The sequence below is a fragment of the Apteryx mantelli genome, chromosome 2, assembly GCF_036417845.1.
Source record: "Apteryx mantelli isolate bAptMan1 chromosome 2, bAptMan1.hap1, whole genome shotgun sequence".
Taxonomy (NCBI): Eukaryota; Metazoa; Chordata; class Aves; order Apterygiformes; family Apterygidae; genus Apteryx; species Apteryx mantelli.
Window position 1 is genome coordinate 63680539 of NC_089979.1, and position 13173 is coordinate 63693711.

The 13173-nt window shown below is 38.3% G+C and overlaps 1 protein-coding gene across 2 annotated transcripts; it reads left to right on the plus strand.

Annotated features, from left to right (window-relative positions):
* The first annotated feature begins 45 nt into the window (after positions 1–45).
* Positions 46–8183, plus strand: TIMM21 (translocase of inner mitochondrial membrane 21). Of its 2 annotated transcripts, XM_013942268.2 has the most exons (6): positions 52–769; positions 3289–3351; positions 3465–3562; positions 4910–4983; positions 7502–7607; positions 7703–8183. In XM_013942268.2, exons 1-6 carry the CDS (start codon positions 460–462, stop codon positions 7793–7795), a joined length of 744 nt encoding a protein of 247 aa, XP_013797722.1. In that variant the 5' UTR covers positions 52–459; the 3' UTR covers positions 7796–8183. The 2 variants fall into 2 exon arrangements, with proteins under 2 accessions (XP_013797730.1, XP_013797722.1); XM_013942276.2 differs by lacking the exon at positions 7502–7607 and having other exon boundaries at positions 46–769; positions 4910–4993.
* The last annotated feature ends 4990 nt before the right edge of the window (positions 8184–13173 follow it).

Here is a 13173-nt window from a genome sequence, read left to right on the forward strand (position 1 = left end):
TTAACGGCCGGCAGAGCGGGGGGCGGGGCGCAGCTTGGCCGGCACCGCCTGTCTCCGCGCCGCGCCGCCGGCGCTTTGCATCGCGGTCGCTGTAGTTGCTTTCCTGTGAAACGTTTTTAATGGCGGGCGCAAGAGGGAGTTTCTGTAAACTACCATTCCCAGGGCCCGCTGCTACTTTTTCCGAAAGATTTCCGTAAGAACAATGGCGAGGCGCAGCTGTCGGCGGGGAAAGGGTACTGTGAACTTCTGAAGTGAAGCACAAACTGCAGGCCAAAACTCAGAGCAGGAGACCGCACTGATTCTTCTTTAAGGGCGCTCCCCTGCGGCACCCTGCGTGCAGGTGTTGTAGAGGAGAGGAGCCCTGGAAGACAGGTCGCGGTGGCATGCAGGAGAAACTTTTAGTTTAGCATAAATCACACTCCGGTAATAGCATTTTGAAGCCGTCTCTTTTGCCTCGGCATGTTTTCTGCCTCTCTTGTGCGAGCTAGGCAGTGCAGCGAGAAGCTGCAGATCTCCCCAGGGAAGTGGCTGCTCGCACCCTCAGGAAGGGTGATCTCGGGGACCTGGCCGTGCCTGAGGTGGCGGCACCAACCCCCCCGCAGGGAGCCTTCCCCGCGCCCTTTTGTATTTTTGCAGGGTATTTTTGCAAAACAAAGTATCTGGACGCAAGCGGGGTGTCTGAGAGCTGGAAGATCTGGCGATGATAGCAAACACGTATCTATGCAAAGGGATCAAAAAGAAGAAACTCTTCTGTCGGCTGCTCAGAAAGGTAAGACGGCCTGTAGTTGCTAGTGAGCGGGAATAGTGTGCAATGCTTGAAGAGGCTAACCCACAGGAAAGTAGACACTGTGTTGTAGTTGAGATTTTAGAGCCCCAAAACTCTGGAGCTGAAAAATCACAGTTCTCAGAAAACCAACAAGTTGACCTCTCTTCTTTTTACATTATACTGTTTCCAGCGATTGACATGCTTTAGGGGGTGTGTTACACAAGTATAATAGAAATTCTATAGCTTCTCCCAAATAGCTTGTTAGTGTTTAAGTCAAGAATCTGTCACATCAGGGATAAGATATGGTAGTTTCTCATTTCCATTTTTCTAAAGAAAGACCTGTCACAAACAATCCATCTTTTTTACTTCTAGTAAAATTGGCAAAACTCTTTGTTTTTGGAAATGTTTCTGTTGTAAATGAGATTTTTGCTAGGTAACAAGTAATTCTCCAGTTAGCTCAACATTGGCTAATTTATCTTGCATTTTTTTCACTCTCTCCCTTCCCACCTCACCTGTTCACCAAGTTAATTAATCTGCTTAGAACTGCATACTGTTTCGGTAATTTGCTTCCAGTTCCAAAGGCAACTCATACAGAGTTTACACTAGTAATATTAGCACAGTTAGATTGAATTTAACATTCAATTCCAATGGAAAACTAAATAATAGATAAATGCAGCATACAAAGAATTTATATAGTAGACTAGCTGACAAGTGGTTCAGCACTCTGAATAGCTAATGTACAGGAAGCCGATTCCTTGTAAGATCTGCAACAATCACCTAATGTTTCTATATGAACAGTACAGGTAGAGATCTTCTCAGCCATCCAGTTTAGTCCTCTGCTATCACAGGTATCCCTGGTTTTGTTTTGTTCTTAATGAACTCTGCAGGCTAACCTTAAAATTAGTTGCAGTTCTTAACTTGTTAATACTTTTTTTTTTCCTGAGGATTAAAATCTATTGTCTTTAACATTAGTAATGCAAGGGGACAGTTTTTAAACTGTGAACAGAAACAGTTTGCTGCTGAAATGTTACTGTTCCTTCTACTTTTCTGTAATGTCAGACTATACCAGTAGATGATCTAACTTGCCCTCTGGTATATGACAAACCTTTACATTTCAGCTAGTAGTCCTTAGTCTAATAACTTGTGGTTGACATGAATCACCCAGAAACTACAAGACTTGACTGATCTGGTATCACTAGCAATTTATTTACTTCACGGATCATTCTGAAGGGCTATGGGGAAAGAGAGGGACTGGATAAGTTTTTCTGATCGCTTGAATGCTGCCCACAGGTGGTATGTTGTGGTGGCCTAGTCTAGACATTAAGTAGAGAGTTGAAACACTTCGTTTTACATCTCTGCACAACACTAAACTACAGATTGTTTCAAAGATGTGTACAGTGAACATCAGGATTTCATCAATCTGGAACATGTCAAAATCTAATTAAGTTGCTTTTGTACACTGCTACTTAGTTTTCTAAAATCTGTTCCACTTCATCATCTTTAGTTCAGCTGCGGTTGAAACAAAACTTCCTGTTTGGGAATGAAGAGGGATGAAGAAGATAAATTTCTTGTAGATTATAGTAATTCACTCTGATATTTATAATTTTCTTTCTCTGGTAATTGGGTAGTTTGTGACATTAGTTTTATCACAGGGTGCCTGTCATTTTGGTTCTTCTCATTCATTTCAGCAAAAAGTGGTTGCTACATAATTAGCTTCAGAAATTCTAAATGCTTTGAAAAGGTTTGTGAAAAACTTCAACTGATGAGAAGGCTGCTGGAAAAAGGGTTATTAAAGTTTCCTCACTAATTTGCACTTTGCTGCAAGGCATACTTTGCTACTTAAACAAATCAGTAATTTCTTCCTCAATTCTCAAAGAATATTTTATAACAGAGACTCTCATATGATTTTTTATCAGCATGTATACTGGCACTTTTACTAGTACGTTAGAACAAATTACATTGTAAACTGCAGTTGACTATCAATAAATACATATTTTGGTGTGATAGCCCTCCTTTTTATTGTTCACTTGATTGAGAATTCATAAAATCAATTATTTTCAATCAGTTTGTGCAATTTATAAGCTTACACTGTTCTTTATTTTTGCTTTTTACCTCCCTTTCTTTGATTAAAGATTGCTATAAGTATGGGTTTATATGGTAGCTTGAATATGGTGATGCTAAATACCTAGTTACTATTTTTGAAAAACTACTTTCATGTCAGCATGAGAGCTGTAGCAAATGTTACTCTGGATCTTGAAAACACCTAGTAGGAAAAGAGGAAAATAATAAGGCCTAATATAGAAATATAAATATTCCATGCAAAACAGAGACGTTTTGTGATCTCCCTCTTTTAGTGTTGAAGTATTATGGAAGCTGTTACTGGAGTTTTTTCTTCTGCAAGTATGAAGTCTACCAAAATGTTAGTTGAACTGTAGACTAATAGAAGATAATTTATATAATAAAGCTATTCAAGTTTTATTATCCAAGGTTGTAATTCCTGCATGGTTTTCTGTCTATTTCAGTGAAAGAAGCTGGAAGAGACTTCACCTATTTTATAGTGGTGCTTGTTGGAATTAGTGTTACAGGTTTGTTTGGTTTTTTTTTCTAACTATATTCTTTATTAGAAGAACCGTCTCATGAATTCCATCTGTTTGGATTAGTTTTCACTTCAGCAAACTTCTTCTTGTTTCTGTTCCAGGTGGTTTGTTTTATGTGATCTTTAAAGAGCTGTTCTCTTCTTCCAGTCCAAGCAAGATCTATGGAGATGCCTTGGAGAAATGCAGATCTCACCCTGAGGTTGGTTTTTGAACCTTAGTCATAAGATTTTTTTTCTCCCTAATTATTGTCTCTTTTGAGTCAAAAGTTTGCACCAGAAATCTCACAGCAAAGGTACAGGAATGTCCACAGGACACTTAGTAGACAAACAGGAGCAAGATTTAGCTGGCCAGAGGAGGGTCAGCTCCAAATCAGAACCTGTACTAGGTCAAGTTGATCCAAGCACCGCGCCTACGTGAATTAGCCTGCTAAAAGGCAAGTGCATTGATTGTACCACAGCACAGCACACCGATGCAACTACAGAGCATCTGACCATTCAGAGCACGTGCTTTTGTCTCTGTATAGAAAATCCTATAGACATACCTGAATGCCTACTAAATATGGGTACTTGCAGAATTCTCCAGATCAGGAAGGCAACTGCTCCCACTTGGGAGTCTTTCCTCAATAGTTATTCTGTTGTGACACTTCACTAGGGTACTGTCATTGTGCAAAGCATTGCATAAACAGCCAGGAATTTAAACTCTTAATTTGAAACAAGATTGGCAAATCACTGTGGGTAAAAGGAGAAGAGAAAGATGGCAGTCATATGGTCACATAGTCACATAGCATAGCTGGTTATAAACAAAAATCAGTCTAAAACTAGACCCTAGAAAGTCACTATTTCAGGAAAAAAACAGTGACTGCTTGAAATAACTTTCCAGACAAGGTTGCCGCTGAGGATAACCTAGAAATGAAGTGAAAAGTTGTCACTAGAAAAATAAAGACTGCTTTGGAACAAGTTGTTACAAATGAGATTTCTCTCCAATATCTAAACCATAAAATCATCCTTCCTTTATAACCAACTTTAAAGTAAGTCTAAAGCTAGGTTAATTTGGTATGGTTTTACAGATATGAAATATATGTATTTCTTAAACAGTAGTGTTTCTTCTCATTAGATTACATGATGGGGAGTTCATTTTCATTTTAAACTTTGAAACAGTCAGATATCCTCTTAGAGGAGACATGAGCAAACATTTTTGTGGTTTTTTTCTCTCCCTTCTACATAGTATGTCTTCAAAGTGTGATGTATACAGTAGGAAAGGAGATTAAAATGGCATAATCTCAGAAGGTTGTACATGTGAAAGATAATAGTAGGATTTATTGTATTTATATGCCTGTAAAGAAATCCACTGAAATACAGAAATCATACTGAGGAATTTTTGACACACAGTTCTCTTTCATAAACTCTTGCCTTCTCCTTGACATATCAGACTCACAAGGGGCATTTTGTTGAAAGAGAATACACTCACAGCAGGGACATGAGCTGATACTAGAATGTCTGTTTGAATGTGATACCTTCTGACAACTCAAACCTCTTTTCTGTTGTAGATAATGGCCGTTTTTGGTGAACCCATTAAAGGTTATGGCGAGGCAACACGACGAGGAAGACGACAGCTTGTCAGGTGTTCTTTGGTATTTGTCCTGTACAGTCACTAGTTTTTGCACAGCAAAGACACTTTAGCTTACATTGTTGCAAGTTAGATCTAGATTACTGCACTAACAGGGTATGTGACATACCTTGTCACTTTTGAATGGAAATGAAATGAGTATTTTTGTGGGACCTCTTGTGTGGCAGATACCAACATTTAAGAAATATTTGGGCACAGTTTTTAGGTGAAAGAGATTTGTTTGGTCTGTCTGAGGATGTAGAATTAGAGACTGTACTTGCAAGCGCTGATAGCGTTGACATGTTGACATCACCCCAGAGTTAGTTTTACAAAATCCAAATGCTAGGCTCTTGTTTAGTGAGAAATTAGCTAGCGCTGTTAGCTGAACTGCTAACCTTATATTTACAGGACAAGAAAACAAACTGGAAGGGGATATTGAAAGTGAGAGAAGTCAGCCAAAGTTAGGCTTATTTCTTTGTCGTAAGTGTAAAGAGGTACAAAGGGACGTGGGTGCTATAATGATGTCTGATCTCTAAGGCTTTTGACTGTTAGAGGTGGATTTCACCACTGAATTAGACACCTGAACTATATACTCAATGCAGTGCATATAGAATATAAAAGTCCAATTGTGGGTGCCTCAGAACAGGAAATGGCCAGTATGCTAAAGGGAGAGCTGCTCTCTCCAAAAAATAGGACAAGTCTTAATAGATTAGCACTGAGGCACAGGCATGCATCTAGGGAACAGGGAGACACTCAGATCAGACTGAATTTTATAGCCTGAAACACTCTAATAAGAATGAAATTGTTCTTTGAAGAACAGTGGAGGGATTTTTCTCCTTTTGAAACAATAATTCCATATCAGGCCAGAAAGAACAGGAGAGATGCTAACTTTCAGGCTTTCACAATCCAAGCTGGTCAGTTTAAAGCAGGTAGGATTTGGCTGCACAGGTTACAGTCACTGCAGTGACTGTATGTCCCCAGTTGATATGCAGCATTGACTGCCCATTGCTTTTATTACTTTCTGGTACTTGAGGCTACAGGTCTATTGTGTATTTAACAGAACAGCTCTCACCTAAACCTTTTGTGAGTGTGTCTATTTATTGCTCTCCTGATGAGGTAAAAAAACAGAACTAATTTTTATAAAACATAAATCTTCCCTGCCCTGTAGTCCAATAGGAACTTTGTCTTTACTGGGTTCTTTGACTTGAATTTATTCAAGCAGGTTTCATATAGTATGGGATACATAAGCCCAAATATAAAATTTGAACCATGAAATTGAGATTTTTAGGAGAAGATTGATTTTTTTACTTTGAACTGATAATTTATCTTTTCATCAGACTGTGTGAAATGGTGGTGTTCAAAGTGGAACTGCTAAACAAAAAGAATACAAACAGTAGTTTTAAGCATCTCTCTGTAGAACAACTATCTGGAAACCTGAATGTACAGTTAGTGTTGTCCTAGTATTTGATTTTCATCTTTTTGAAAGTCTATTTTAAACAGCTTTTTGAGCCAATGACTTGGTAAAATGGTAGAGCTCATGTCTGTGACATGAAGATGACTTTAGATGTCCCAAAATGTGCACAGATTTATTGTGCATGTACATCTTGAACGTGAATTTACCACAATGAGACTCTTGATTCATATTTGTTCCCTGTAACCTTCCATATCACCTTAAACTGTATTGAAAGTTTAATTCACAGTGTGTATTTAGGTGTGACTAATGGAAAGAAGAGCTTGGTAGTGTGCAGCAGTTAGTAATTTCAGTAGGAAATCTAAACTGGCACAGAATTCTAGTCTGAGCATTAGTTTCTGGAAGTGGTCATCTAGAAAGTGACCTGACCTTTCTATTTATCTAGTATTTGGCTGTAACTTAAATACCAGCTTTTGAGCTGGAGGTCTGATATGAGTGCCAAAGTTATACAACTTCAATAAAACAAAGTTATTGCCAAAATAAGTAAAGCTTATAGTAAATTGCTTGATGTGACTCTATTAATTAACCTGATAACTACGTTGATTGAGTTCTTTTTGCATATTTTGGCTTGGCAACTTAGTTTAGGTGCCTAAAGAGACCTGCTAGTCTGGGTCATTTCTTTCCTAAAGGTCAGGTTCTGAATCTAAGGATTCTTTAGAATAAATACAGGAAAATTCCAGAATCGTCAACTGTTAGATTGTTGTTGAGTTTTGAGGGGAGGACTTGCATATCAGTTTCTTTCAGTAAGCAGCGAGGACATGTAAGCATCTCATCTGTTAACCATTTCTCTAACCAGTCTAATCTGTCTAACCATCTCTGCTTAACAAGCTCTTTTTTCTAACTCTCTGCTGCTCCCAATATACCTACAGTAAAGCTTGGGAAGAGAAATGGAGAAGGAAGGAACCCATGGTAGCATGTAGACTATACGATAAGCATTGGAATACACTTTCTCCCGAAGTAGTTCAGCAATTCCTCTAGATAAGAAGTTGAAGTTTGAAGTTTAACTAGCATATAATATGTAGCCTTGCCTGGTGGGCTGAGTTTTTGTTTTACTATTCTTAGTCACATTGAATACATAAAGGATGGACTGAAACATATGCGTTTGAAGTTCTATATTGAGGGCTCAGAACCAGGAAAGCGGGGAACAGTCCATGTGGAGGTCAAAGAGGTATGTTCATTTGCTAGATATAGCTGACAAGCTTAATCTCACATGTGTACTACTGAAGAGGAAAACAGAGCCTGAAATGTATTTTCTCATTACAGAATCCTGAGAGAGGAAGATTTGAGGTCCGCTACATATTTGTGGATGTTGACACCTTTCCTAGAAGAACCATTATCATTGAAGACAACAGATAGCCAAAGATCGAAGCTGATCAAAGTTGCTGTCTCATCTCCCTGAGTACCGGATGCGTAGCTTGTATACACATGAACTGTGTGGTGTTCTCAATTATATCTTGAAGCATTGGGGTTGTGCTGCAGGAAGTATCCTCTCAGGGCCTCCATTAAGGTCTTTCCTAATAACAGATACAGGACCTGAGGTGAAGGAAATGAAAAACAGAGTCATCACTTATGGCAACTACTTCTGACATAGGAAAATAACAGCACATAAGGAACTGTTTAATGCTGGCTAATATGTCTACACACCCAAAAACTAAGTCTTCCAAGGTCTGAGGTCTGGGGAGGTTTTTGTCTTCCTTTGCTTGTATTTTCCAATAGCCCTGCAATAAAGAAAGTGATACTGAAAGTGTGGACAAACTCATTATTTTCATTCTGGATGCCTTTGTGTAGATAAAGTAAAATAAGAACACGTGTTTACTGATGCAACAGAGGTCTAGCCCAGGTGAATCTAAGAATATAAATTGTGGAGACCCATAGCAGGTGACTAGAGATAAAGAATGTTCAATATTAGTATCTTCTAAATAAATTAACAGCACACACGTACTATCTACTCCTTCCAAGGTTTGCCACTCTGCTCCACTAACTATGACAGAGTGGTGTAGCTGCTCTCCACAGTCCACGATTTTTCCATTAACTCTTAGCTAATCTACATCTTCCAGGAATCAGATTATTAGAGTTTTACCCAAACTCAAAAGCTCAACTTAAGACTAAATTTATTACCTGGATTTCTGAATTAGTTCAACATGGCAGACAGCAAACATAACTCTGTGTATTAATCAGACAGACTCAGTGGTATCCATCTGTCAAGCAGTATCATCCAAAAAACTTCAAGCTTTAGCTTCATTCTTGGTAACCATTTTCTTAAACACAAACTAATGCATTATCCAGTAGTTATCTCCCATATGTCATGAGCTTTTTAGTTCACTAGTTTTTGATGTCTGCATTAAGCATACGCTGACATTCAGTTATCAGCCCTTCTTACCAGTTCATTTAATAGTACATTTGGATGGGTTTAAACTGCAGACAGTATTTCCTCATACAATACCACGAATATCATTAATAGCCCTTTAGTAATACTTTGCTTGACTTTAGCCATCCTGTTTTTTTGCCTAATAGTTAACTGCTTATCAGTGTCTCCATTATCTCATTTGCATTGTAAAATAATTAGACATAATATTTTTTTAGACTTGGATAGCTTTGCTTTATATTAAGCTCTACAACCTTAGCTTCAGTCAGACACTCATATTGTCCAAGAGTCTTCAGTGAAGAGGAATTGCGTTCTTCCCAATTCTATAAGCACAGCAGAGAAGAGTAGCATACATACAGGGGAGCAGTTGCCAATGTTAATCTGAATGATAAACTACAAGGTATTTTGGAGTTCCTGCATTATATGTAATATAACTGACTTGTACTGTGCAGGCCAAAGGAGCTTTACAAAGCTGCTAAAATCAGTTGAGACTGACCAAAGCAATTTCACATTCAGTAATTCCAACAGAGTGATAGATTTACCTGATTTCTTTTATCCCTTAATGGATGCATGTCAAAACTAGCAAGCCTACAATTCTATCCATAGTCAAAAGCTATGAAAGTCAAGGTTTGTACTGTATCTGCAGTTCCCTATTGTAAGTATGGGAAATCACTGTGGTACTTGATTTTTGCCTACAGTTATTGAAATCATTAATGCCAATCTGGAAGGGTGTCTTTAAAGAGTGAAAACAGTTGATTCCAAGTGTTCGTGTCCTTTTCTTGAAAGCAGAAGAGTCAATAACAACACCTTTTGATGCCACTTATGACTTCCTAATTCTTAGCATTACACTTTGCCAAAACTTTTGTTTCAGAAGTAATTCTCAAACCAATCTGATGCTTTGTAAAACAGTACAAAAAAAGAAAAGCAGGGATCCTCATTGTATCATTAAAAGCTGCTGCATTACTGATTGATAGCATTACATATCACGATTCGCTGCCCCCGTTTATGTCCAGTTACTATAACCATGGGTCATACCATGGCAGTTACTGAAAACCTCTGCAAGAGATTTATCATGAATGCAATACAGAGCAGGTTAGTCAGAGCATCTTAAAATACTGCAATCTATAATAAATTTTACAATCTAATGTTAAGCTTACTAGCCTTAAGCTTGTACTATACTTTGATAAAATGTAATCATTCTTCACCTTTTATAAGACTATATAAAAATACAGTTTAGTCTAGAAAATGTGATATTATTTTTGCTCTTCTTCTATGAGTTTTTCCCATAGCTGCCTGAAAGCTGTTGTAAAATTCCATGTCAACAACAGAAGTGACAGGCTAGATTTTTTTCCTGTATCTGTGTTCCAGTTTTGCTCTTTTATTAATCTGACTGGGGCTTGTTTTCAGTGTTTCCCTGCTGGAAAGAGGAGTACTTCCTAAAGCAAGATGTAAAAACCATTTTTTATAGTAAATGGTACAGTAAAAACACTATGCCAAATCCAGTTCTTGAGGGAGAAAAAAAAGTCATGAGTCAGGGCTCAAAAGACATACAAAAAAAGATAACCCAGCTATTAGGTTTACTTTTATCTTGTTTTAGAGCCTTGTTTGCAAGGAGGAAAGCAACTGTCAGGGCTAGGAACTGTCTCTGGGAAGGGAAGGATGTTAAGTTCACGTAATGATGCTTTTTCAACAGTGCAAGTAGGTAATATGTCAAGCTTGTGATAAAACAGCAAGAATTGGCTATTGGGGTTAGTTTTTATGTTTGCCTTCAGCTTGAGAAAATGGACTAGGAATCTGATTATTTACACCCAGATTCCTTCACACTGTTTTCAGTAGCAAAGAATTCCTAACGTACACAGAAATACAATGATTTTCAGGGGTTGTGTAAAAGAACTGTGTAAATGGGAATGTGATCCTTCGGCTTCTGGTCACTGAGAGGCAGATATCAGAATAGAAGCCTTCAAAGTTGTCTGTATGGCTCTCAGTACCACAGTTTAACAGGTACAATAATTACACAAAATTGCGCTAAGTGCCCTCCTCATTACTTTGGCATTTGTGTCAGACCTCAATCTCTTGCTCTGTAGCTGGGAATGGATGCTGCAATTACAGGTGTCAGAAAAAGTCTTAGTGAAGTCAACATAACAGTTCTGTCTGGCTCTTTGGCAACCAGTCCAGACCCAGATGAGAATATAGAGACACAGCCTAACTGGTTGTCTAAGTAATAAGGAAGAGACACAACTATAGTTTAAAAGACACTGATGGAGGTACAGTTGTCTATAGTGCAACTGATCTTCATGATTTTTTCCATGATGCTCTGAGTGTCTAAAAGCAAAGCATGAACCTCTGTAATGCACTGCATTACAAGGAACTGGAGAATTCAGAGAAACAAAGTGAGATTACTTCCAAGATATTTTTGGTCAGAAGTAGCCTCAATATAACAGGGTTATAAATAAACTTTTTCTCATCCTTACTCCCATGTAGTGCACTGTTGTCATTTCCATAACTCATCTTTCTTACATGGAGCTGCAGGAAAGCAGGCAGCTGAGCGCTCTTGCTCAAAGCAGGAGGACATACGGCCTCTTTGGCACTCTCCATACGCTTTGTAACAAGCAAGACATATCTCAGGCTGCAAAGAAGCTGTAGTGGAGGAATGCATTATTTATAAAGCATCTTCATACCTCTCTGCATTGCACCAACAGAACACTAGAGAGACAGAACAACATTTTGCTTCTAAGAAGCAGAAAAATAAAAAAGCAATTGTAAATTGGTAATTACCATCAGGAACTGCTACTCACTCTTTCCTAGTTAAAGCTTAACCAACCTTAATTTTGTTGGAGCCCAAGGAACAGAACAAGTCAATCAATCCCTGTCCTGGTGGAAGGGATACAGAGCCCTCTCAGAGTACCTTCAGTCATTTTCTTTGCTGAAGTTAAAGTTGCATTACATGCCCTATCATGGGTAGGACTGAAAGTTATTCACAGACTAGTGGAGCTACAAGTCTTGTGGCCCTATATCCATCAGTCCCCTTTCCCCTTGGCCTCCTCCATCAACCTCCCCACACCCCACAGAAAAAGAAGGGAGAAAGACCATGTTATCTATAATTAACTTCTGACATTCGAACATTTATAACCAGTTAGATTGGCTGTGCCCCTGGATGAACTGTTACACAGATCGGCTTCTTGTGCATTATTCCACTTGAGTGGGTGAAGTGGGATATGCCTCACCATAGTGTATTGGTCATGCATACAGAGGTGCTTCTTCTACTGTAATTCCAGAGCACCTCATAAGACTGGATGTGCCTTAAAATGATGATGGCAGGAGAAAAGATGACCATTCAGTGCAAGATTGCTTTCCAGTGCTAGTTACATTCCTGTTAGCAAAAGGTCGCATAAGTAGAGGGCATTCTTGGCTCTGGGAAGTGTTATTCCAGGAGAACATTTCAGTGTTTCCTTTAAAGCTGTCTTTTTCTGTGGAATAACCAAAGTGTCTAAGAAGCACAGTGCTACATCACTGTACTCGGCTTTCAAGTCCTGTTACCAAAGTGCTAGCTAAATGCAGCAGTATGAGAGACAGGCATATGTCTACAAAATGTCCAGGGGGACCAAATAATAGTGAGATCTTCAGTATATCTCTCTTTCAGAAAACTATCTAGCCCTAAATGCCATTATCATTGTCATTTCAAAATGTTTTGAAAGACTCAATATTCCTTTTAAACTTCTCTCCTTCCCATTTTTGTCTATGTCTGAAAGTAGTATGTATCAGGAAGTGGTCTCAGTTCATAAAATGCGCTTTAAAAAAAAAACCAAAAACCCTCTTACATCACCTCAGTAGTTAAACTGATATATGAGGGTATTTTTCTTTACATTTCTGGAATGGAGGGGCATGTCTCTAAAAGAAAATCTCTTTTCTTGCTTTCTGAAATAGCTGGTAACATGCTTGGTAAAATGAAAGCAAATTAAAAGAAGTATCAAAAGGAATATGTCTTTACCTAGGTTTTAGATATATTGGCATTTTTAATTTGGACAAATGCAAGGCTCAAATGCTTTCAGATCTCAGTGGAGGAAAGCTTTTGGGAATCATTTTTCAGTAAAATCTCTTCAGTGAAAAGGAACTTCATAGCTTAATTTATTGTCCTCCTTCTAGCAAAATACCCATCAGCAGCAAGATAATTTAAGCTCCATGAGATTTCAGGGGTATTAAGAATATGTATGTATGTAGTTTAGCTCCAAAAAATGTTAGGTTCTTGCTAACATAGAAGTCTTACAAGAGCTAGTTCTTTCATTCCATATTCCTTGTGAGAATGAAGTAACTAATAAAAATCACACAGGCAAAGCCTTTGGCTCTTCTCATTATTGTGGTTAATGATGAT